The sequence below is a fragment of the Vigna umbellata genome, chromosome 1 (genome assembly GCF_029865625.1).
Source record: "Vigna umbellata cultivar VRB3 chromosome 1, Vumbellata_1.0, whole genome shotgun sequence".
In the NCBI taxonomy this organism is placed as follows: domain Eukaryota; kingdom Viridiplantae; phylum Streptophyta; class Magnoliopsida; order Fabales; family Fabaceae; genus Vigna; species Vigna umbellata.
Window position 1 is genome coordinate 47,199,410 of NC_142165.1, and position 24,515 is coordinate 47,223,924.

The following is a 24,515-nucleotide window of genomic DNA, read 5'->3' on the forward strand; positions in this document are numbered from 1 at the left end:
TTTAAATGGTTCTATCCGATTATCCAACCTAGTCTAAGCCTATTTATAATTAGGTTGAGTTGGATGTAATTGCTAACTAAGAAATACATAAACTCTGATTAAATAATTAGATTAAATTACTGAACCTACTTACACTGCTTAACCAAAATACTAACTGATTTTAACTAAGAGTAACACAAAGTCTAGATTCTAAAAATGCATTTTAAAAACTTACCAGGAAAACAATATATAAATTAATATGGTGCATGCATTTTCGACATGTTCTCCAAAACTATAAATGAAATAAACTTCATAATTAAAATTAATAACTTTATATAAATTACAATTCAATTTTTGGAGAACTCAACATAAAAGAACTTTTACAAAGTACATAAGTTATAGCTTATAGAAAAACATTTTACTTTTCTTCTATAAATATTTACGGAAAAATTATTAAATAATTTTGAATTTTACCCGTAAGGTATAAATTGCATGAGTTCGTCTAAAATTGACCAGTTACATGATCGCGCAGGGAATAACATTTCAAAAGTTTAACAGCCCAAGGCTCTAAACCGTATAGCCAAAAAGTTCGAAGAAACAATTTATGAAACCAAAACTATAGAATAATTCTATTGATACAAATATGGGCCGACGTCTATCTATCTTTGAAATAATGACGTGCTTAAATTAAAAAACAATAAATTTTCACTAACGTTTCATAGGTGAAGAACAAATCACCATTTCTGTAAGTGATAAATAACATAAATATTGGTTACAACAGAGTGAAGAATATCTGTTAACCCAGCAGCTTTCACACCATCATTGTCATCATTTTACTGCTTTAATCTTGCACAGGTCGTATTTCTTCCTCATCATTAGAGGATTTGTGGACATGCCCAGAGGAACCATTTACATTGTCAAAACGTATTAAAAGCCTTTCAAGTAGTTCTTGGCAGTCCATTGCAGTAACCATCACAGACAACCTCGCTCTTCCTTTCCAGCATCCAATGGCTATCGTTGACTCATCCACTTGAAGAGACTCTACAGCAGCTGTGTTTCCTGCACAAAAAGGCCATATAAACAAATATGTCGATGCCAATGGGAATGAAACTTCTCTATGGCGTGGTGATACATACCTAAACTCAGAATTACCACACAGCAGCCAGGCAATAGGTTTGCTGCCTTTTCACCAAACTTGGCATCAGTAAAATCTTCAAATTTTACTTCTTTGTTCATCAGAAGATGCTTGAAGTCTGCGGGAGATGCATGCAGAATCTGTTTGGTTATGTATGGGAGAATAAGGGGCAATCCTTCAGATGATATCCGGAAAGCACATGGTGCAGAGCTACCTTCTCGTGCTGTTTGTCTTTCCTGTAACATGAAATCACTGGGTCATAAGAATTAATCAATGGGACTGACCATTTTTATCACAAAATGGTCTAGATCGTGCCAATACAGTCCGCTTGGGACATTCTAGAATGATCCACAAGAAGAAATTAAGTTTGTAAAACAGTTCTACATGCATTATGTACTTATTATATCGAAATATATTTTTAGCATATGTGAAAATTAAATAAGCAGATGACTATAATTCAGATCAATAAATCAACATCACATGAACTTAGAAACCGACTCAACAAAACAAAACTAGAAAAGCCTAGGTACTGAAATCTCATTTCCCTCTTTTAACATCAAAAGTAAAATAAAATACAATTTACTTTTACTAATCAAATTCTGACTAAATCTGTCTCCCAGGACTAGATTGATCTCCTATGCCCCAACGATTATCCACTTACCTATACTTTTGGATAGCTTCTAATAAAAAATATTTACATCAACATCAATCATTCATACAATTAGTAGCATGGAAGATAAATAAATCAATCACATAAAGTGAAAGTACGAACAAAAACAATATCTTTCAATTCAGAACAAAATATACTTACAAACATCTTCAGGCCAATTGAGGTTATCTTAAGTTGCTGCCCTACTTTGAAGTTCAACTCAAGAACATCCTTGACTGACTTCGAGATATAATAAATTCTTTTCACATGATTTGTATCACTATTTCTTGTAACAAGGTGACCATTGAATGGAAAACGCTCGTCAATTCCATAAAATCCCTTATACTATTGATTATTATTTCATCTTTGAAAAAGACAACAGGGTCAACACCCCTCCATTTTCCTTGAATTTGTAGCTTTCTCTTTCCTGGAACCCTCTTCATCGTGTTTTGCACATTATCAGGCTCTAGATTTTCCTTAGTTTTTTGTTCTTCACATGCAACAGGATCATCTTCCATATCTTGGGTATTGGGTTCGTTGTCATCTGCATTTTCCTCTGAAACTGCTTTGAAGTCGTCTTCATGTGCATTTTCCAGTGAAGTTATCTGTTGTACTTGCGCATCATTAAGACTCTGGCTTGCTGGATCTACATATTGCTCATGAATTTTTACTTTTGGTTTTTCTGGAATTACTGAAAGAAAATAAACAGTTAAGAACCTGTTATGGCAAGCAAAGAAAGGTCTGTGACAATGAATATAGACAAGGAAGAAAGGTAAAACTTGGAATTATTAGAAACGTAAACTTATAAAAGAGTAGGAGACAGAGTCAAACAAATGTAATCATAAATCATAATAAGAATACTACCTGGCAAAGGAGAAACTTTTTGCAGAACAGCAATGAAGAAGGCTCCAGTATTCTGATCATGAGGCACTATCCTCATACAATGCTCTAGAGGGAAATCAGAAACTTCCTCAACAGATTCAGACATCACAGGATTCAGTACTGGTTGAACACCATCTCCAGCGTCTTCATTAATATCTCCAACGTTTTCATTAATACCATTAGTACCNAAAGAAATTAATGATAATACATTAATTTATTATATAATAAATGATAATAAAGCCTATTTTAGTAAAACAAGTTTTTTAAATGAAACAAAAACTAAAAAATAAAAAAGAATTAAAGAAGATAAATTTTTATATTACCTAATAAATAAGTTATTTGCATGATTAAACACTTAAAATTGAAAGTTAAATTTTTTTATACGAAAAAAGATAACAATAAATAAAAATATTAAAAATTTGTAAAAATAATCAACCTGATGGACTTTTCTAATTCCAACTTGACAACTCAACCACTGGATCATCGAAGGCCCCAACATCAATCCCGTCAAAAACTTTGGTCCTCCATTCCATGTAATCCGTCCCACGAAGAAAGATGGAAATTGAAGTTGTGCGCATCCAAGAACTGATGCAAGAATATCTAAAGGTTCTCTATGATTATTGATGACGCAAATGCAGCACAGCTAAAGAAGAAACGACCTTCAACTCTTTTGCTGTTACAGTGTTACTATTCTATCAATATTCTATCATTTATTATAAGTGTGAGGAAATGGTTCCTTTCCTCACAGTAGTGCATTGACACACAACTCACGGCTATTGTTATTGGACTCAGGTAGCACTACACGCTTCTCAATACAAAGTTTCTGAATCATTCTGATTACTTTTATTATTGAAAGAAAGGGTTTTTATAACCCAAAATTACAATAGATTTTTTATAACTACATTAAGGGAAAATTGAAAGAGTTAAAGAATACCCTAATCTAACAAAGGGGTTATAACATCTACCCTAATGTTTGAGAGAGAACAAATTGTATAGGCATTTCCAATCAATCAATAGGACAAACTTCTAAATGATAAAACCCAACAAATATGATCCAAGAAACAGGACATTCTAACCTTGAGCTTTGAATAAACAACACGATAGGTTCCACAAAGTTAAAGGCTCCCAATAGGTCTAATATTTCTCTGGAATCAGAGCTCATAGATGCAAGCATAGCCCACCAAGCATAGCCCACCAAGCATGCAATATCCCAAAACTTATTGATAAAAGAGGAAAAATTATCATATATAAAGCTTCACACAATATAACATCATTAATAAACAATTCTGTTTTATATAATGTTTTTCTGTTAATTTTGAAAACAGGCACTTCAGATTATCGATAAACTATTTAAAAGAAACAGGAAATTATTGTCCAAAGAATACCATAATAATTAATACTTTTTATTTTCTATATAAGTAAATAAAAAATTCAAACTTTTTATCATAATATGAAAAATTACCATACATGACAAGCAGCAGCAACACATGCATAACGGCTTCCATTAAAATATTAAATATAACATACTTGAAGTATTTATGCAGCGCCACATGATCCTTACCTATCCCCGCAATGTCATAGCCATAATCCCCAAGCAAGTCTCAGTAAGATATGATGGGTATTCATATGATATAGGACGAAGCCAGCCGATCTTCTCCGTACCAACAGCTGGAAATTATTTCAATATAGTATTGAATGTTTAACGAAATTAGCTTAACATTGGACACACAAGCGTCAGTCGGATAATAATCAAGCAGTGAAATGATAATTTGAAACTCTCTTTTCTCTTATGCATTCTCTATTACAACCCCTCTGATAACAGAGCAAGAGATTAATTAAATTGGTGCTCAAGGTATTCAAGAGATCCTTACCTCTCCTCATTCCCTAGTCTCTGATTACAAACCTTTCACAAAAGATAAGATCCCCCTTTTTCTTTTTTATAGGCAACATGCCTTCTTCAAACTATCTACATAACTAACTCACTATCATAAGATATAGCTAAAAACGGTTAATGACTAACCTATTGTAACCTAACTACTCCTTCCTTCTCCTAAATATTCACCTTGTCCTTGAGGTCCCAATTGGTTCAAGCCTGATGATCAAGTCAATCCCCACCTTGCAGCCCATAATAGCTTTACCCATCCTGGATCAAACACAAGCAAGTGCTTCCAATCTCTTCTCGTGCTCAATTTTTACTATGATATTATCCCGATAACAGAGCATCAAAGTCTAACAAGAATTGTAATGAACAATTAAATAAGTATTTAATCTGTTTTTTATAAAGTTGAATCAAGGAAAACCATGGATAAGTGAAACAAAGAGTGTGTAATTAGTGAATGTACCTGGAGAGAGTAAACTGAAGCAGATTTGGTTGGCAGGCTTTTTAATGATCCGAGTCTGTTAGCATTCCCACTTCTACTAATGTGAAAAATATGAGCTCAGTTTTTCCATTAGAAAAGAAAATTCCTAAAGAGATGGTTCGTCAGATAAACGACTTACTTTTCTAAATAAAAATGATATGGCATCCCCACGTCAATTACATTTAATTTAAATCTTTAAATTTACAATTATCCCTAGAGTATATGTAGAGTTATTCAATGTCATGACATCCGTTATAATTATAGACGTTGATCCTAGATAACCAAGAATATTATATATTAGGATGTTTTAATTTATTCCCATATCATATCTTTATCATTAAAAAATATCAAATCTCCTCTATTATTGTATTGACTACTTTTTCTCAATATAAATAAAGTACTCATACTGTTTGAGAAACACAGTTTTAGTATTTCTCTACTTTGTTTATATCTATGAAAGTATCATGTGTAAAATAAAATCTCATTGACAAGTTAATCAGTTAATGTAGCAGACAAAATTATGGCATAAAAGAAAAGAAAATCAAGCATCCCTCAAGGGGAATTGGCTCTGGTAATAATGGATATAATGTAGATACCTGTTGGGCGATGACAGGATGACCAGAGATATTTGTGAAAACAAATGTATTGTTTGTTCCCTGTACAAAATCTTTTGTCAAATCAATAAAACAACAAGTGGCACAATAGAAGTCAATCTATCAAATAACCAATAAAATAAAATGACTTTTGGTATGACCTGGTATTTTTTCTTGCTAGATGATCTGAGAGGTGCTTCAACAATGCTGCCAAATACTGCTCATGTTTTATCTCCAACAGTCTAGAATGGAATTTATGACAATAAGAACTAATCCTTGTTAGGAAAAAAGTAGCTCTCCTAAATTATTAAAGAACAGAATAATGCATATAACAATTTCAACTCGGTACAGACTATAAGAAGGCCACAATCCACCATATAGCAAGATAATTACTAGGATGTGGCAGTATAATTTGCCAACATAAAATTGTTTAACCATTAATATTGTAATGTGGGACAACATTTGGACCCCTTAAGCTACTGCATGCTATTGTTAGCTACAGCATATAAACTATTTACATAATATTCAAGCACCATTTAGCATTTGACCTTTACTAATTTTCTAATGTAGATTAGAGACAGATAAATGCATGCTTAAAAGTAACACAGCTGATGAATAACTAAGCTGTACCAGCAAACTCAATCCAGGCCAAATCATGCTTCTCCGGTAAAGAGTGGAAACTGATATATCATGCCTCCAAGTGCTGCAAACAATGTATAGAAGTTACAACAATGACAGTACTCCAAATAATAACAATAATAACAGTAATACATTTATCTATAGCAAGATTAAGAACTTCAGAAAAGAATACACGAATGGCTCTGCCAAGTGATTGCTTGCTTTTGGAAAACAAACTTTTCCTCCCAACATTTTCCTTCATCAACGAGTCTGGTAAAAGGTTGTGATTAGGTGCAGCACCTTTGCTATCATCACTCTGCGCGTGCGAGTTTGCATTATCTCATGGGTCAGAAGAAGACAGTAAAGAATAGAGAAACTCAGTGAAAGATGAAGTATCAGGCCCATCAGCTAAACCACGGTTAACCTCTTCATCATTCTCTGATCCACCTACTTCTCCCTGACGAAATAAAATGCACACCTAAACTTTACTTTGAAGCAAACACGAAGAAACTTACTTAAAAAAAAAGTGAGAAAAAACAAATCAAAATGAGAGGACATCCTAAGGATAAGATTAAAACTTAATAAGGTAAATACAGAAATAATGCTGAGAGACGGGACATGAAGACAACAAATGAAGACAACAAGGGTGAAGAAAGAGAGAAAACTGACGGAAGGAGGGGTTGGTGTTGGAGTGGGTGGAGGGTGCTTGGAGGAGGGTTTGAAGCGTCGTTGTCCGAAATGGGATTGAGCAGGACAGAAACAAAGTGGGTTGCTTTGTTGGGTAAAGATTGCCGTTTTCCCACTTACGAAACTCGAATCCTGGTATTTTCAGAAACGTGGGATTTTCGTCGTGTGGGAGACGACGATGCAACGGTGCTGAGGATGTGAGGATGCAATGGCGACCACGGCATGGGGACAATAGTTCGTAGGAGTGTACGTGAAAACAAAGAAGGGAGAGGTGCTTCGGATAGGATATGAACTGAAAACTAAAATTAGGAATTTACACCTATGATACTTAAGGAACCAACAATCATATAATTATAGAGTTTTATATCATTAGAGTTTTATTACGATAGATCTTTTAAAATGTGTCATAATATATATTTTATCATAATATCAATTTTATCCGTCCATCCAATGATAGATGGATTTTATCTAACTTTATTTGTAGATTTTATCTGTCGTAATACATATTAACGAAAATGTCACCACTACTTTTGTTATAACAGGTTTTTTTAAAGTATGTTATAATATCTTTGAGTTTTATCATGAAAATATCATTATTATGAGTTTTATTTGTCATAATGGAAACTTTATTTTCCACTGGTGCCATTACAGCTTTACTCATCTGGATCAAACACAAGCAAGTGCGTCCAATATCTTCTTGTGCTTAATTTTTACTGTTATTAACCTCATAATAGAACTTCAAAGTCTAACAAGAACCTAAGGCTCCATTAAGAACTTAACTATTTTAAATGGCAAGAGATGATCCTCAAAGTCCTTCACTACTAGATGACAATTTTACCCGCGAGCACGGGTATTCGCGGGTAAAATTTGCGGCGGGTAGTAACTATCCACAAATATCTACTACCCGCGAGTAAAGGATAGCAGATATTTAATACATGTTTCTAAACGGGTCGGGTACGGATAGTATACTACCCGCTCTGCGGATACCCGTCCGCGAAAAATTAAAAGAAATAATTTATATATTTTTTAATTAAATTAATTAAAAATAAAATAAAATTATATTTTATTAGGTTAAATTTAATTAAAATTAAATTTTAATTTATATTTAATTTATATTATATTATATATATTTTTTTAATTTTATTTAAATTTTATTTTAAATATGTATTAAATATTTCTTTTTTATTTTTTGCGGGTATGCGGATACCCGTGGGTTTTAAAATACCCACGGATATTTTTTAAACGGGTACCCGACGGGTAGCGGGTCGAGTAGCGGGTACAATTTTATCCGACGGGTCGGGTTGCGGGTAGGCACTACCCGTGTCCGACCCGTTGCCATCCCTATTCAGTACCTTTTGCCAATTCTGACCTTTAATTTGTTGGAGTTCTTCACTACCTTTTGCCAATTTTGACCTTTAACAAGTTATAACGAATTTCACAATTTCTGGTCTACAATCTGCCCAATTGACGAAAGCTATTTAACTCCCCTGAGTTAAACAAACCAAATGTTTTAAATCACTCCACTTTAAAACAAGTACAAGTATAGATTAAAACTCTCTTAGGCCTTGTTCACTTGAGTGGATTTGAGGGAGAGTAATTGAGGGGATTTGAGAGGATTTGAAAATAAATTTTTTTGTTGTTTATTTGAGTCAATTTGGAGGTAAGTGAGAATGAATTTGGAAGTAAAGTTTGTGAGAATTAGTGTAGGATTTGATTGACATGACAGATTAAAAAAATTTACTTCCAAATCCAATCTCATTTACCTCCAAATTCACTCAAATAATCAACAAAAAAAATTATTTTTAAAACCTCTTAAATCCCCTCAATTACTCTCCCTCAAATCCACTCAAATGAACAAGGCATTAAAGAGATATGATCAAAACAATATAGAAAATAGATTTTAAAAATCTTAATACTATGATTCATACTAAATATTTAGACCTTACAACTGAACTTAAAAACCTTGCAAAGATTATTCTTTCAAGCTTCTCTAATGTGTCTTTATTTTGAGCGGACAAGCCTTTACAACATCCCAACTTTATAGCATTCAATTACCATAGAATTTGTCAGACTTTCAATATTACAAAACAGACAACTTAAAGAAAACCTATAAGTTGTTATTGCATATATCCATACATAAGTTACAATAAAAAAAAGGGATACAAGATCCTACACAACTATGAGATATTACACTGAATCAAAAGTGTAATAGGTATTCCAAACAAACACTGATTAAACTAAAACACTACATCCTACTTTATGCCTTGACTCCATCTCCTCCCAACACTTGTTCACCAGATACATCTCCTAAGCTCACACTACTAAGGTGATCATTGCAACAGAGAACAAACAAAACAAACAAACAAACAAACATAAAGAAGGAAGAGTAAGCTAACGTACCAAAAGAACATTTATACAATTTAGTTTAAAACATACATAATAATTACACAATAAGATTTATAACATCATACTTGACCATCTGGATATGTGTATTAATGTTAGACTATGACAAGTTGTTGCACTAGTAGTGATGGAACAGTTGGCCTACCTCAAGCTATCACACAATGTTAGTCTATCTATCACCTATGGCTAAAGAACACCAGACCACATACTAGAACCATGTACTACTCCTCACCACATAAACCCTTCTCTACTTGTGATGAAATGATTATTGGAGTGTTAGGATAACTTCCAAGACTAAGTCCCTACATCAATACATCACATTACTAAACTCCACCCTAGGAGCTACCCCATAACCATTGAAATACCAACATGAAGTCTCACCACGAGGTCTATAAAATCATGACAATCATTGATATCATATCATCATATTCATCAACCATAAACATACACATAAACAGGTTCACAAATCATAAATATCTATTTATTCAAATCAATTAAGTATAATAGATTTATAAACTAACTCACCCAAATAAAGAATTTGAAGCAAAGAAAACATATAAGAACTTAGAAACAAAGCGCTCAATAATTTTTTTAGGATAATCAATTATCTCACTTGATAATCAATTATTCAATAGAGTTTTTAAGAAAAGATAAAAGTTTGACTAAAATAATCGATTATCAGGTCAGATAATTGATTATTTATGTTAGCTTTTGACAAAAAATTGATTTTCTGATTTGGTTGCACCCTAAGACCCATCTAAATGACCAAAATGGTATCCTTGACACTATAAATGATTTAAGAACATGTTTATATCCAAAATTGAATATCATTTTACTTATTTGGTCAAAATTAAGATGCACCAAATCAAAATTACACTTCAAAACTCAAGATATAAGATTTTACAAGTTACTATTCATATTTTGGTGCACAATGTGGCTAGACAAGTCTTAAAATACCTAATGACAGGCTACAAACACCAAGCTTACTTCTACGTTAAATCCTTTTAGAATTTCACCTATCAAGATTCTCTTTTAAACTAATTTCATAGCTTTTTGCGTATGTAAATATATGACAATAGATTAAACGCACCACAAACCATATTTCGATAAACTAAATGACTACATAAGTTTTAAATGGTTCGAGAACAAACCATAAACATCCAATTTCTCCCCAAAACAACTCCTCTAGAATTTTACCTATCTAAACCCCCATTTTTTTAAAACGAAACCAACTATAACTCTATCATTCTATCACATTACAAATCAACATCACCTACCACTCATTATGATATCGGTTTCATTAATTCAAGCAACCTAAAATCAATGCATTCAACATGCAATCAATGTGGATCCTTTCAATATCAAACAACATTCATTCAATAGAATTCGCATAAGCACTTCACATACTAAATTTATCTATTTCAAATCAAACCAATCATGCATCACAATATATTAAATCATTAGCAACATAAAAAATAAGTAGTTAGCTTCACTTACCTTACAGAGAACCCAGTTGTTTTATACGAACGACTTCACTCATTAAAGGAACTCTATGTGCACCTATAACTCACAAAAACATGATCAAGGTGTACTGTTAGAACCGATGATCCGTAAAAGTCTTATAAAAAGCGAGTGTGCCAACATGAAATGAATGACTTGTTATAAATAAATATTCTTAAAGTTAGACGATGCATTATCAAAAAAAGATGATTTTGGCAGCATAAGACTATGTGTAATTGTTTCTTGTCTTCTCTTTTTTATGCAGTCTTCTATTTATAAAAAAAAAATCAAAAAAGATTTGTTAGTTTTATAGTCTTTTGTAAAATGTTAGATGCTATTGTGTTTTTGCATAGAAAATAATATTGATGTATAAATTCGTTAGACAATAAACTTTCGTATATCTTAACATGTTTATGAATTAAGACATAACTTTAAATAAAACACTTTATTCTTTATACAATTTACATAAATAATAATAGACTACACAACAAAAAAAAAAATTACTCGTATTAATACAGTTACCTATATTCAATGTAATCTCTAATCAAATTAAATTATTATAGTGTAATTCCAGAAAAATTAATGCATATCATAATTAAACTATATTACACTTTAAAATATTACCAACATTCTTTATAACCGATAAAGAATATACATTTAAATTAAAAAATATGAATAAGCTATTTACCTTCACATCTTCGTGTCAATTCGAGAACAAAACCCCAAACAAAAAGATGACTTTTCGAGTAAGAAAACTTGAAAAAAATAGAAATCGACAAACCTAATTATACTTCTGTAAAGTAAAAGAAAAGAAAGTAGAAAGTTATCAACTGAAATATAAGATTATAGAAAAAAGAAACTCAAACAAAAGTAAAAAAGAAAAAAAAAGTTATGCATTATAACACAACTTCTTTATTTTGAATACTTATTTTTAAGCACGACCTGTTGCAAGTTGGTAAAAATATATCCAATTTAGCAATTTTTATATAAAATGGCACCATTTTTTCTTAAACCATATATATCATTTTACGAGTCTTTCCAAGAAAAATTTAATATTGAGGAAACTTACACACAATTGACACTAGAAATTGGCATCAATTTTTATTCAAAACATTAAAATAGTATATTTATGGCTCAAAAGTTAACATAACTTTTTATTCACAACATTAAAATAATAAATTTATAAATCTTTCATATTATAAAGCGTGAAACTTTCATATTTTTATATAATATTTAACTTAAACTTAAAAATTTTCAACAATATCCAATATTCAGTACAGAATGTGAAAGACACAAAAAGAGAGTGAGATGATGTAATCATGACTTTGACACATAATATGATTGATCCCTAATATCAATATTTTGTCCAATTATCTTAACCACCCTGCCACTGCCTGCTATTGGTTCTTTGTATTCAACTTCCGTCACCTACTTTCTTCTTCCAGATACCAAACAACCAAATAATTTTTTTTCTTCATTTTAATTTTCGGGCTAGATTACTCTTAACACGAGTGATTAACTAATTTTGAAAATAAAAAACTTAAATAATTTTTTAAGCAAAAACAAAATAATAAATAGTTGTTTATAAAATTAAAATAAAATTAGGTAGGTAGGATGGTGGATCAACCCGATCCACCATGAGTTTAATCCGTATGAGTCGGGTTAAAATCTGACCAGCATAAAAAAAATATAATTTTTTCAAATTCAATCTGACTCAAATCCATAATGAACCGAATTGACCCATGGATTGTGATCGACAACTCTAATTTATATCATAGTTTATAATTGATTCATTTTAAATATAAAATTAATAAAATAAAATAAATAAAATAACAACATAGTCTAATATAAAAAAGTTGTTAATATATTATGATGCCGGTGGAAAACACAAACCAAAATATCATATGATTTCCAAATCTATTTTCATCCTATGAATAACTGGCCGCCGCAATTTATAAATAAGCTTCAATCCTATTTTTGGATTTTGACTTGGCTCCTTTATTGTAGAATATAGAATCAATTAGATGCTGTTGATCCCTAATTATTAGCTTCAATTTGTTATTATTAAACAATACCAATCATAAGCCATTTTGGCATATACTCACTCACAAGCATCAAAACTTGGATATTCCCTTCCAAACTCAAGAATATACCAATTTTCTTCACTTCTCCATTATTGGACAAAAAGTTAAATCATACTAACTCTTTCAGGGGCTTAATCAGAAACATACAAAGTTTTGGCCTTTCATTTTTAAACTTTATGTTTTATAGTATGCAAAAAATTCCCAAATTTCTGTTAGAGCTTTGTTCTTTTTTCAGTTGCAACATCAGATTTTGTTGCTACTCCGTCTTATATGGTTTCCGTTGCTTTTCTTACTCCATCAAACTCAAGGGTGTTGTAAATACTTACTGTGGAAAAAATGAAAAATATTTCTCCGTAAATTATTCAAATTTGTAAAATAAATTTATTTAATTTTCTTTTCTATCTGAAGATTCAGCCATTTAAACAAACCTATCTCTTACTTTCCAAAATTTAATATAGGAAGAGATATTCCTTAGTTACCCATACGGAAAGTGAAGAAACGGCAAACCTCTGACATAAAGTATAAAACCCGCAACACCGTTGTCTTTTCTTCATTAAACAAAGTACGGTGTTTTGAACTCAACCTGGGAATTAGCTGCTGTCTCCCACATTTTCCCATGTCGTCCGAGCCGCTGATTCCACCGTCGGAAGCATTGTCAACTTCTTATTCCTTCAGGCGATGCGGCGAAACGGTGTGGATTTTCGACGAGTTGCCGAAAGCCACCGTCGTTTCCGTGTCGAGGCCAGACACCGGAGACATTAGCTCAATACTCCTTTCTTATACCATTCAGTTGCAGTACAAACAGGCACAGACTCACATACTCATTTGCTTTTTTCTAGTTTTCATCTCACTTTTTATGTACAAAAGATTTTGACTTGTCGATTTCTTTTCACGGTTTTTAAGCTTGTGGTCCAAGTTATTGACCACCATGGCACTTGTGATCTCATGAATATTATTATTCTTTCAGCTGTCCAATGTTATTTGGCGAATTTGAGTGGGACAGACGAATGAACATCTCTGGTTTTGTTTTGTTTTTCCAAATGATCTTCAATTGGGTCGTTTCTGTTTCTATTGCCACTTGCTGAATCCATTTGGATGGATGCATCCGTTTTAATTACTTTAGTTGTACTCTGCTACAATTGGAAGATGTTAAGAATTCTGAAGAGAACTGTAATAACAAATTATTATTTGTTCATTATTTTTCTTATTCAAATATGAGTTTTCTAGGCAACTTTTAAGGAGGTTATTACATATGTTAGTAAATTTAATGTATATATATATGGTGATTTGTGGTTGAAAGGCATTGTAAAATATTTTTATATAGTGTTATTCATTCTTTTAAGTATTTTGCACAATTCATTTAGTGGTAAAATATTATTTATTTATGTTTACCACCTAGTAGTCGGTCTGGATTTTAACATGTATAGCTGTCAATCAGCGTGTCTTTACGTGTATACCTTCTAATCAATTTCAGTTATTCATAAATAATATGAATGCCAGTTATTTACACTTTACACCTGAATCATTTATATCTCTTTGGGACGTAGACTCTAAGCTTTTTATGTATTGAATTATGATGTGAAGTGTAGTTCCAAATTCCAATCCAACATCCAAACTATAATGTCTGAGTAACTGTTACATTTGTATTTTGCAGTTTAATTGGCGTCTAGTGAAGAAGGCGTCACAACTTCTTTATTTACAGTTCTGTCTGCGAAAACGTGCAATAATTGAAGATTTCCATGACAGGCAAGAACAGGTTTGCTCTTTAATTTTGCAGGGTTGTTTCTTTCATTTAATCTTTAGTACCTCCTTAATCTAACACATTCACGTTTACGTTCCAATACCTGATTCTTATATGTTATTCATTTGCTATTAAGTGAGAATACATATTGCCAATAGTTTAGTTTTTGCTCCACCCTCAAGTCTACTTATTGACATAATTAAAGTCATTGCATTTGAAATATTGTTCTCTTTAGTTTTCAGTAGCTTTGTCATTGTTGGACGGAGCTATATCAAACATCAAAGAAGACAATATTTTAGATGTTGTGATTCTAATTATACTAATGAACTTGAACTTGAGGTGTTTCCTTCATTATATTTGATATATATGATTCAGCCTAATTTCTATCTTAATACAACTCGTGAAGTTGAAAGAATGGCTCCAAAACTTGGGAATAGCAGATCAAACGGTAATAGAGCATGAAGATGAAGAACCTGATGATGGAGCTGTGCCTTTACTTCATGAAGACAGTGTTAAAAACAGGTATTTTAATTTGCTAAATGCTAACCAATACCCTGAAGGTAATGGTTTAAGTAATTCAAAATAGAATTGTTATTGGGATCATAAAAGTGTGTTTCTCTACTATTTTCAATGCGCTCCCGTACTCATTAATTTAGTCTTTTGTAAAGATATGTTCCATCCGTTGCTGCTCTACCAATAATTCGTCCATCACTAGGAGGGCAGCAGTCAATTGCAGATAGAGCCAAAGTCGCAATGCAGGGTTATTTGAACCATTTTTTAGAAAACTTGGATATTGTGAATTCTCAAGAGGTAACAAATGAAGCTTCGAAGTTGACATTTTATGGATTTATTTAGATAATGCTTAGCAGACAATCTGATAAATGTAGGCGATGTTGCTAATTGATAGCATTACGTTTTATGTATGTATTTATGTATAAATTGGTTTACATGATGAAACTGTTTTTCGTTATCTTCTCTTGTCTAGTTCAAGACCTGTGCCTACTTTGAGAGAATTTATGAACCATAAATCTGTTTTTCCTTCAGTTTCTTCTAAACTTCTATGTATAACTAGGGAACTTTTACCATCCCCTAATGTGACTTCTCCAGAGCTAAATTATCTTTTGTAACATATGGTTTTGGATTATAGGTCTGCAGGTTTTTGGAAGTCTCCAAGCTATCCTTTATACAGGAGTATGGTCCAAAACTGAAAGAGGGATATGTAATGGTGAAGCATTTGTCAAATATTTCACAGGAGTTGGACGTATCATGTTTCCCGTGTAATTGGTTTCGTTGTTGTAATAACAGCTGGAAGAAGGTTTGGTTATGAAGTTTATTTTTGGTGATAATAGCTAGTTTAGTTTTTATGGTTGCATACTATCGAGAAGTAAGATGCAGGTACAGTTGTGGACTGAAATAATCTAACATGTGGATTTAGTACTTCCTCTTATGTTTTAGCACTAACTACAAAACTTTTCAGTGATCTCTGGATATAAATTTTTCAAGCCTTCATCTCTTGAGTACTTGTCTTCTTGTTTTCAATCGTCTTTGGATATAACATTACATTTTTCTGAGAAACATAGTCAATTCCAACCTCTATGAATATCTGCTTCCACATCTTTTGCTTTATTAATTTTTATGGCTGAATGCTCCAATGCTAGTCAGGCATATCATTTTCCATACCAGAAACATAAAAGATGTAACTTGGGTTGGTAGTTTCCGCTTTTAGGATTTTGATTTGATTTTTGCTAGAGGATTTCATCCTGGTAGTTGGGGTTTTCATCCTTTTGTTTGTGGATTCTATGTTATTAGGACTGTAGATCTTTAGTGTACATGTTTGAAGCTGTTTGATTAATTTAGGCTATTGAGTATTTCTTATACAGAGAGTATCTGATTTCTTAGTCAACCTTAGAGGAGTATTTTAGGTTTATCATAAATGTATCCTTCCAAAAGTGTACTCCTGGATTTTTCTGCATCAATAATGTCTGTAATGGGGACAAAAGTGATGGGTGTGGTCAAAAGAAAAATTGAATTTTTCTGTCATTATATTATGCTTATACATTTAAATGTCCAAGATTTTTTTATTCTTTGGGGTGTTCTGTGACCTATCAAATTCATTAACATTAATGGATTGTAATTTTACATGTTTAAACACAATCTTAAATTAGGGACAAATTTAAAATATATCATACCTTCCATATGTTGAAATGCCTCTTTATGGTTATATCTGGTCTCTTACAACTTTTTTTCTTTTTCATGTAATCCTAATTGTAATCTAGAAATTGTTGTCTGCAGGTATGGGCTGTTTTGAAACCTGGGTTTTTGGCCCTCTTGGATGATCCCTTCAGCAACAAACCACTCGATATAATTATTTTTGATATCCTCCCTTCCTCTGATGGAGCTGGAGGGACCAAAGCATATTTGGCTGATCCTATAAAAGGACGCAATCCTTTGCGTTATTCATTCAAGGTAGTAAAAATTGTCTCTTAGGGAGTCTTTTTGACCTTCAAGATTAGAAATGCTTTTGCTCCCAAAATTTATTAGAAATTGTTTGGAATTATTAATAGGTTACTAGTGGAAATAGGAGCATATTGTTGAGAACTACCAGTACTCCTAAAGTAAAAGCTTGGGTTGCTGCAATAAATGAATCTAGTCTGAGACCACTTGAAGGTTGGTGTTCCCCTCATCGCTTTGGTTCCTTTGCTCCCATAAGAGGCTTGACTGAAGATGGGAGCCAAGCCCAATGGTTTGTTGATGGACATGCTGCCTTTGAAGCTATTGCTACTTCAATTCAAGATGCAAAGTCAGAGGTACATATATATAAGTTGTTTTGGCTTCCTAATTCAGTTTTTAATTACAAGAGAATGAAAAATGGCTGCAGATCTTCATCACGGGCTGGTGGCTATGCCCAGAGCTATATCTGAGGCGACCTTTTGATAGTTTTTCTACCTCTCGGTTAGATTCCTTACTAGAAGAAAAGGCTAAGCAAGGGGTTCAGGTACACACACATTCAATTCTCGTCAATATAGTCCATTTTGTTTGCATTTGTCAAAGTCTGGAGGTTGAATTCTTTAAAAGATTGAATTATATAACAAATAGAATTATGCTTATGCCATTAAATGATTCTGCAGATCTACGTGCTTCTCTACAAGGAGGTTTCTTTAGCTTTGAAAATCAACAGCTCGTACAGTATGAGAAGACTGCTAAAAATTCATGAGAATGTGAAGGTATTGCGCTATCCAGATCATTTCGCTGCTCGTGTGTATTTATGGTATGTACTATTATTTAATAAAGGAAGTTTGAATATCATCTTAGGTGGACCTTTTTGGGGTATATATAATGACTAATTTTGGTTTTGTTATAGGTCGCACCATGAAAAACTTGTAATTATTGATTACAAGATTTGCTATATTGGAGGATTAGATTTATGCTTTGGTCGGTATGACACACCTGAACATAAAGTGGGTGACTGCCCTTCTGTAATATGGCCTGGAAAGGACTACTACAACCCAAGGTATTTCTTTTCCAATTTTGATTATTCAAAAAAACGTGGAGAATTTGTTGAAGCAGTGCTTAAATATGTTACTAGAAGAAAAAGTCCAAGTTCCTTAACACTCTAGGGTCTGTTGTAATGCTTTTAGACATGTGTGAGCCTTCGCTGTTGCTGTTGAGTGATGGCATCAAAGACTTGGTTGGTGCTATACTAAGTTTATAGTATTATTGTTATATGATTTTCTGTAATTTTTGTACGTTGATAGGGAATCTGAGCCAAATTCATGGGAAGACACCATGAGAGATGAATTGAATCGCAAGAAATATCCCCGTATGCCGTGGCATGATGTCCATTGTGCTCTTTGGGGACCTCCCTGTCGTGACATTGCTCGACATTTTGTCCAACGTTGGAACCATGCTAAGGTATACAAAATTATGTTATTTCTTAAATATTTTCTTTTTATTATTGTATCCGCCCTATCTTACATGGCGAATCTTATCATAGAGAACCAAAGCTCCAAATGAACATAAAATTCCTCTACTCATGCCTCACCATCACATGGTCCTTCCTCATTACATGGGAAGAAGCAGAGAGATAGACATTGAAGAAAAGAAAGATGAAGACAAAAGGAAAGAAACTGTCCGGCAAAATTCATTTTCTTCAGAGTCTCCAGTGCAAGATATACCACTACTTTTACCGCAAGAAGCTGATGGAATTGTTACTTCAAATGGAGATCATACAAATTTTAGTGAAATTTCTCCATTGATGGAAGACGAAACTCTACTTTCAGACAATCAGACGAAAGGTTGTGAAGATGAAGTTGTTCCTTTACACTTGGGAGCACAATCTTTTGTCGATGTTCTAGATGATTGGTGGGAAGCACCTGAAGGCACCAATGATGACACAACTTTGGAGTATGGACAAGTTGGTCCACGCATCACCTGTCATTGCCAGGTTAGTCATGATGCTTGAATAATTAGCTTCTCTTTCGTAGAACAATTAGTTTCTCTTTGATAGGTTTCTTGGTAAGAAATCTATCTAAACTCTTCACTGACACACCACACAAGAAAAGATAGTAAAACTGAGTAATTTGGTTATTATTCCTCCAAACTATACACTCAAAGCCTCCAAGGGAGCCAAGTTCCCCTCCACAGGATAAATGCGTCCTGTCTATACAAAGAAAGAATTTAAAAACTAAACTATTACAACTTACAAGAGTGTCCCAGCTCTTTATAAGAGCTCCCTTTTCCCGCCACTAACTGTTATTACAGTTACGCCTCATTTACTCTTCTAACCTCCTCATTCCCTCTTTTCTTTCTCTCATAGACTCTCCATATCCTATCACTCTTTATTAGAACAATCTACTAGGACTTTTAAAGTACGAATCTAGTAGTTATTAGTAGCAAATTATACCAATATATGATCATAACTATCACATGCGGTAAATTCTCTTTACAAGGGAAAAAAGTTTACACCGGTGTGAAGCATAATTATTTTATGGATGATATGCCACATGCAATCGCGAGTATAAAAATTTTATAAAAAAATCGTACGATTAATACTAGGGTATAAACTTTGCAAAATTTTGCTCCTACAATAATTCTGGGAAGAATTCAGACGGTGTTTCTGTTTGGATTTGCGATATGATTATATTTACATGTACTGAAAATTGGTCATATTAACAGAATCTACCATTAGATATTGTGTTAGGTTCCTAGGTTTGGAACCTAACAAGAAAACACTCAAAAGATAGAAACAGAAATGAAAGAATGAGTTTTGCTATTATTCACCGTAAACGAATCTCTTTACAAGGACTGGGTTTGGGAGCATAACCTCCCTCTAGAGAGCCTAACCTCCCTCCTTAGGATGACAAACCCGGTTAGACTACAATCAAAACAATCGACCCCCACTACAATTGATTATTTGCTATTTATACAACCAATAACCCCGCTCTTCCTAACTGCTAAAGCAGTTAAGGCAGTTAGGCATTTAATGTTTTATTCCTTCACTCCTAAACTCTCCATCCCTAACATATTGGTTCTTAGTTTGGGAACTATCAATTTATGTCAATATAAATTTACATAATGATTTATCTGCCACAACCTTGGATGATGGATATGAAATCCACAGGTAATCAGAAGTGTCAGCCAGTGGTCTGCTGGAACAAGTCAGCCCGAAGAAAGCATTCACACGGCATATTGTTCCCTTATTGAAAAAGCAAAACATTTTATCTACATTGAGGTAAGTTAATTTTGAGGAACTCCTATTTTTGTACACTTTTCCTTTGAGTATCTTAAGATATTTGGCCTTTGGGGTTATTATGTGTTAAATACATTAGTATTTCAGGTATTAATTTTCCAGTTTTTATACTGGGTTGGTTGATAATTTTCAAATAAGATCAAGATCCAAAGTCATGATATAAATAAATTCTTGATCTCCAAGTCATTTAAAAAAATAGTATTTGGGTATTATTTTAACGAACTGCACTTCAAGAATGCAAATCCTTCATACAAAAAATACCTTATGGCAATACTAGGTCTGTGATAAGTATTAAGTTCTGCTTTATTGGTTTCTTACAGTGTACGTATATCATAGTGGTTTCTTACAGTGTACCCATTTCCCCCTTTTTGTCTTTCTCATTTTGTTTCCATTCAGAACCAATTTTTCATATCAGGTCTATCAGGGGATGACACAATACAGAACCGTATTTTGGAAGCTTTATATAGGCGTATCTTGCAAGCTCACAAAGAACAGAAAGATTTTCGAGTTATAGTAGTGATTCCCCTCTTACCTGGCTTCCAGGTAAATTCACTTGCCATTTTTTTATAAAAGAAATCCGCCTTTGGTGTAGTCTTTAATCGTTTTCCGTTGTGAACTATTAACAGGGTGGTCTAGATGATGGTGGTGCTGCTACTGTGAGAGCCTTAACACATTGGCAGTATAGAACGATTTCTAGAGAAAAGCACTCGATACTATACAGTCTTGAAACTATACTTGGTCCTAAGAGTCATGATTATATTTCTTTCTATGGTTTACGATCTCATGGTAGACTCTATGAAAATGGTCCTGTGGCTACAAGTCAGGTATAATATATATTGAGACATCTTTTGATTTTACCAAAAGTTTACAATTGTCTCATCAAGCATTTTTCTTTGGGCCCTGGAGAGTTCATTAAAAGTTTGGATGTCTTAGATGTAGTACACAACTTTTAGCTTTTATAATAATGATTTAACAGCACATATTTTTCTTGTTTAATGAATATTTCCCATATCTGCAGGTGTATGTGCACAGTAAATTGATGATAATTGATGATCGTGTATCTTTTATTGGATCATCTAATATAAATGACCGCAGTTTGCTTGGTTTAAGAGACTCTGAGGTGCAATTGATATCTGCTTTTTGTCTCTTTAATCAGCTGTTTCTTATCTAATTGTAATAATTTTCATCAACCAGATTGGAGTGCTTATAGAAGATAAAGAATATGTTGAGTCTTTGATGAATGGAAACCCATGGCAGGCTGGAAAATTTTCCTATAGCCTCCGCTGCTCCTTATGGTCTGAGCACCTTGGTCTTCATAGCGGAGAGGTTAGTAAAAATGATAAAATTTGGGTTTTTATGCTATATCTCAGCAACACAGACTCTGCCAGGCACTGTCTGCCATTGATTAACGGGAAGAATAAACAAGTTTGGAACAATATGGCACCTTGTTTTTTATTTTATTTTTTATTGTTGGTTTGATGAACAAAATTATAAACGTGCTCGGTGCAATGACTAAAATGTTGCATCTCGTACACTTGTGTAAAACTATGAGATGATGAAGTTGCATTAGCAGCTTCATTATTAGTCATAGAGGGAAAAGCCATTGCATTGGCTCACACAACCATGTGCTACACACTTGTAGTTGACTCCATTAAAATAATTGGCAAATAGCTCAGTTTATTTACTTCTTGCTTTTCTTACTGTTTATCTAGTTTTCTCAACTATAATTTCCATGAGCAACCATACTGACTATGTAACCATCATTTTCCTGTTTGTCTGTTACGACAATAGATATGTTCGTCTGTTTGCATTACTTGATGAGGCCCTCTTAATATTCTCTTTCTCGTAACAGATCAGTAAAATCAGTGATCCGGTGGTAGATACAACCTACAAGGACTTGTGGTCAGCAACTGCAAAGGTTAGATTTTGTCTGACTGGTTTGTGTTTTTCCTCTTTTCGACAGTGATTCAAGACTTTAACGGGAGCATTATTTATCAACAACATCGTAACCAGTCAAGATGTTAAAAATTTGATTTCCTTTAAGCCCCTATATTTTAATAACTGAGCTCATTTTTCAACTTGACAAACAATATTCTTCAACAAACATGATACAGTCACATGTTGACTTTGTTTTTGGATGAACACACGTTATTTGAGTTTCTTCTCCAATAGTAATGTAAACTCCTACACTTGTGACAGGAAAATGCTAGTATATACCATGAGGTCTTTGCTTGCATTCCCAACGATGAAATACACTCAAGGTATGTGGATTTTCCCCGTTTCTTCTAGGGTCTGTGATTATCCCCTTTTTGCTATTGTTTTATCCTTTCTTATTAAGTAAGAAACTTACAATAATATGCAGAGCTGCACTTCGGCAAAGCATGGTTCAGTTGAAAGAAAAACTTGGTCATACCACCATAGATATGGGAATAGCCCCTGATAAGTTGGTCTGTCATGAGAATGGAGAAATCAAAACAATAGACCCGATAGATAGGTTGAAGTCTGTGAAGGGACACCTTGTTTCCTTTCCTTTGGAGTTCATGCGTGAGGAAGATCTAAGACCAGCTGTTATGGAGAGTGAGTTTTATGTTGCTCCTCAAGTCTATCATTGAGTATGGTAGTTTGGAGACTCAAAAAGGGGAGATTTCATGTAAAGAGAGAACTACCAATTGCTTTGAGGGTGCTGCTTAGAAGGAAATGTGGAAGTTAGGCTTGGAGTGAAAGGAATTTGTTGGGAATACAAACGAGTCTAATTCTTACTTTAAATAGAGATGAGATGACAAAGTTAAGCATCGTTCCTTGAGGTTCAAAATGATGTCAATTCTTTAAGTAGATTGGACTCGTGATTGATTGATATTGTATCTTCAGTGTTAATCCTTCATCTAAAGACTCATCAGAGCTAAAGATTGAACCCAATGGAAAAGAAAACTGAAAGAGAAAGGATACAATGTTGTTTTCAAATCACCAGAAGAATTGCTGGCAATATGCCGTGCAACCTTCATATGTGCAGTACTGATTCTTTTTTTTTCTTTTACGGGATACATCCTTCGTTCATTGTGAAGGAAATTGTATATATATTCTTCTTCAATTGTCCTGGGATTTTTTTTTAATGTAAGATGATTCTTTTCTTAAGGTTATTAATAAGTATTGCAATTGCTTGTTTATTTTGGATTATTCTCAATAAAATAATTGTGTTGTTAGAAAAATGAAAAAAAAATGAAAAAACTTAGCACAAGAATCTAAGATGGAAATTCACATTGTAAGGAGGTATAAGTATGATTGAGGAACCCTCTTATTAGGTTTTTTATAATGTAACATGTTGCTAAGTCATAGAGAAAATTTCAGAGAAGGAAAAAATACTTTAATATTATTGTCCCTTTTCTATTACAGTGTCTTATATATGCACTTGGTCCCTGTCTTGCAATACTAATAATGTGCAAATAACAATAAAAGAAAATATAATAATAATTTCAATCATTCCTTCTTAATCGAATTTTCCTTTTTATTGGTTGTTGGACATACCACTTGTTGGACATACCACATAGTTCTTTAGGTAACGTGACTGTTGTGTGGCTCTTTTGGTTATCTCCTCTAACAGTTTCTCAACTGCTAGTTGTCAGACTCCATTAAAACACATTCAAAATTTCAAGTAGTGGGATCCATGTGCCAAGAAGTGAGTGAGCGTCTCAGTTAGTGGAGAATAGGTGGCTGTAAGGGAGTGGTCGTTCGTTTTTGGCGACGACAGTATTTAAGGCAAAATTTCAAATGTCGTGCCACTTCTCTGCATGTTTCTTCTTCCCCACCCTGCTGAAACCATTTTCTCCTTCTTCTCTCTAAAATCTCCTCCTTCTCTCTAAGAAAACCTCATCATTTCTTCTTCCAATCACCTCTCAGGCACCGCTGGAACACTCCCGGCGTCAAGAGCTTCCATTTAAACCGATCGGTTTGTGATTCTGAGCTGGTGAGTTTCCTTCTCTTTAAGCACGTTCGTTCATTCTCACATGCAACTCTTTATTTCTGGTCGCCTGATAGGATAGTATAATTCTGAGTGTTTCTGGTTTTTCTGTTTGGTTCAGTGCTCCTAAAACGGGAGTCTCGAACGTTATTTCTTTGGTAGAGGGAAGCTTTATTCTGC

At 33.3% G+C, this 24,515-nt stretch overlaps 2 protein-coding genes and 1 long non-coding RNA gene across 3 annotated transcripts; 1 reads left to right on the top strand and 2 right to left on the bottom strand.

Annotated features, from left to right (window-relative positions):
• Nucleotides 1-556: 556 nt before the first annotated feature.
• Nucleotides 557-2,826, bottom strand: LOC148205528 (uncharacterized). The gene is made up of 4 exons (XM_088103432.1): nucleotides 2,628-2,826; nucleotides 1,926-2,454; nucleotides 1,116-1,350; nucleotides 557-1,038 (listed from the first exon to the last, which is right to left on the bottom strand). Exons 2-4 carry the CDS (start codon nucleotides 1,929-1,931, stop codon nucleotides 821-823), a joined length of 459 nt encoding a protein of 152 aa, XP_087959558.1. The 5' UTR covers nucleotides 1,932-2,454; nucleotides 2,628-2,826; the 3' UTR covers nucleotides 557-820.
• Nucleotides 2,827-3,071: 245 nt separating this feature from the next.
• Nucleotides 3,072-7,214, bottom strand: LOC148205529 (uncharacterized). Its single transcript, XR_015783288.1, has 8 exons — nucleotides 6,886-7,214; nucleotides 6,410-6,673; nucleotides 6,229-6,301; nucleotides 5,760-5,840; nucleotides 5,602-5,661; nucleotides 4,988-5,060; nucleotides 4,207-4,874; nucleotides 3,072-3,861 (listed from the first exon to the last, which is right to left on the bottom strand). It is a non-coding gene; the product is annotated as an uncharacterized LOC148205529 (long non-coding RNA).
• A 6,142-nt stretch (nucleotides 7,215-13,356) lies between these two features.
• On the top strand, nucleotides 13,357-23,544 carry LOC124823237 (phospholipase D zeta 1-like). Its single transcript, XM_047295413.2, has 20 exons — nucleotides 13,357-13,695; nucleotides 14,545-14,646; nucleotides 15,038-15,153; nucleotides 15,300-15,441; nucleotides 15,779-15,946; nucleotides 16,924-17,097; nucleotides 17,196-17,438; nucleotides 17,510-17,626; nucleotides 17,760-17,899; nucleotides 17,993-18,142; nucleotides 18,387-18,543; nucleotides 18,626-19,075; nucleotides 20,252-20,362; nucleotides 20,777-20,923; nucleotides 21,007-21,204; nucleotides 21,399-21,500; nucleotides 21,575-21,706; nucleotides 22,233-22,298; nucleotides 22,580-22,641; nucleotides 22,743-23,544. Exons 1-20 carry the CDS (start codon nucleotides 13,507-13,509, stop codon nucleotides 22,990-22,992), a joined length of 3,216 nt encoding a protein of 1,071 aa, XP_047151369.2. The 5' UTR covers nucleotides 13,357-13,506; the 3' UTR covers nucleotides 22,993-23,544.
• The last annotated feature ends 971 nt before the right edge of the window (nucleotides 23,545-24,515 follow it).

Coding starts and splice junctions, on each gene's coding strand:
- LOC148205528 (XM_088103432.1), bottom strand. Junction 1,039..1,115: donor TGTGGTAATTCTGAGTTTAG/GTATGTATCACC, acceptor CTTTTTGTGCAG/GAAACACAGCTGCTGTAGAG.
- LOC124823237 (XM_047295413.2), top strand. CDS start 13,507: ATGTCGTCCGAGCCGCTGATTCCACCGTCGGAAGCATTGTCAACTTCT. Junction 14,647..15,037: donor TCCATGACAGGCAAGAACAG/GTTTGCTCTTTA, acceptor CAACTCGTGAAG/TTGAAAGAATGGCTCCAAAA. Junction 15,442..15,778: donor ATATTGTGAATTCTCAAGAG/GTAACAAATGAA, acceptor TTTGGATTATAG/GTCTGCAGGTTTTTGGAAGT.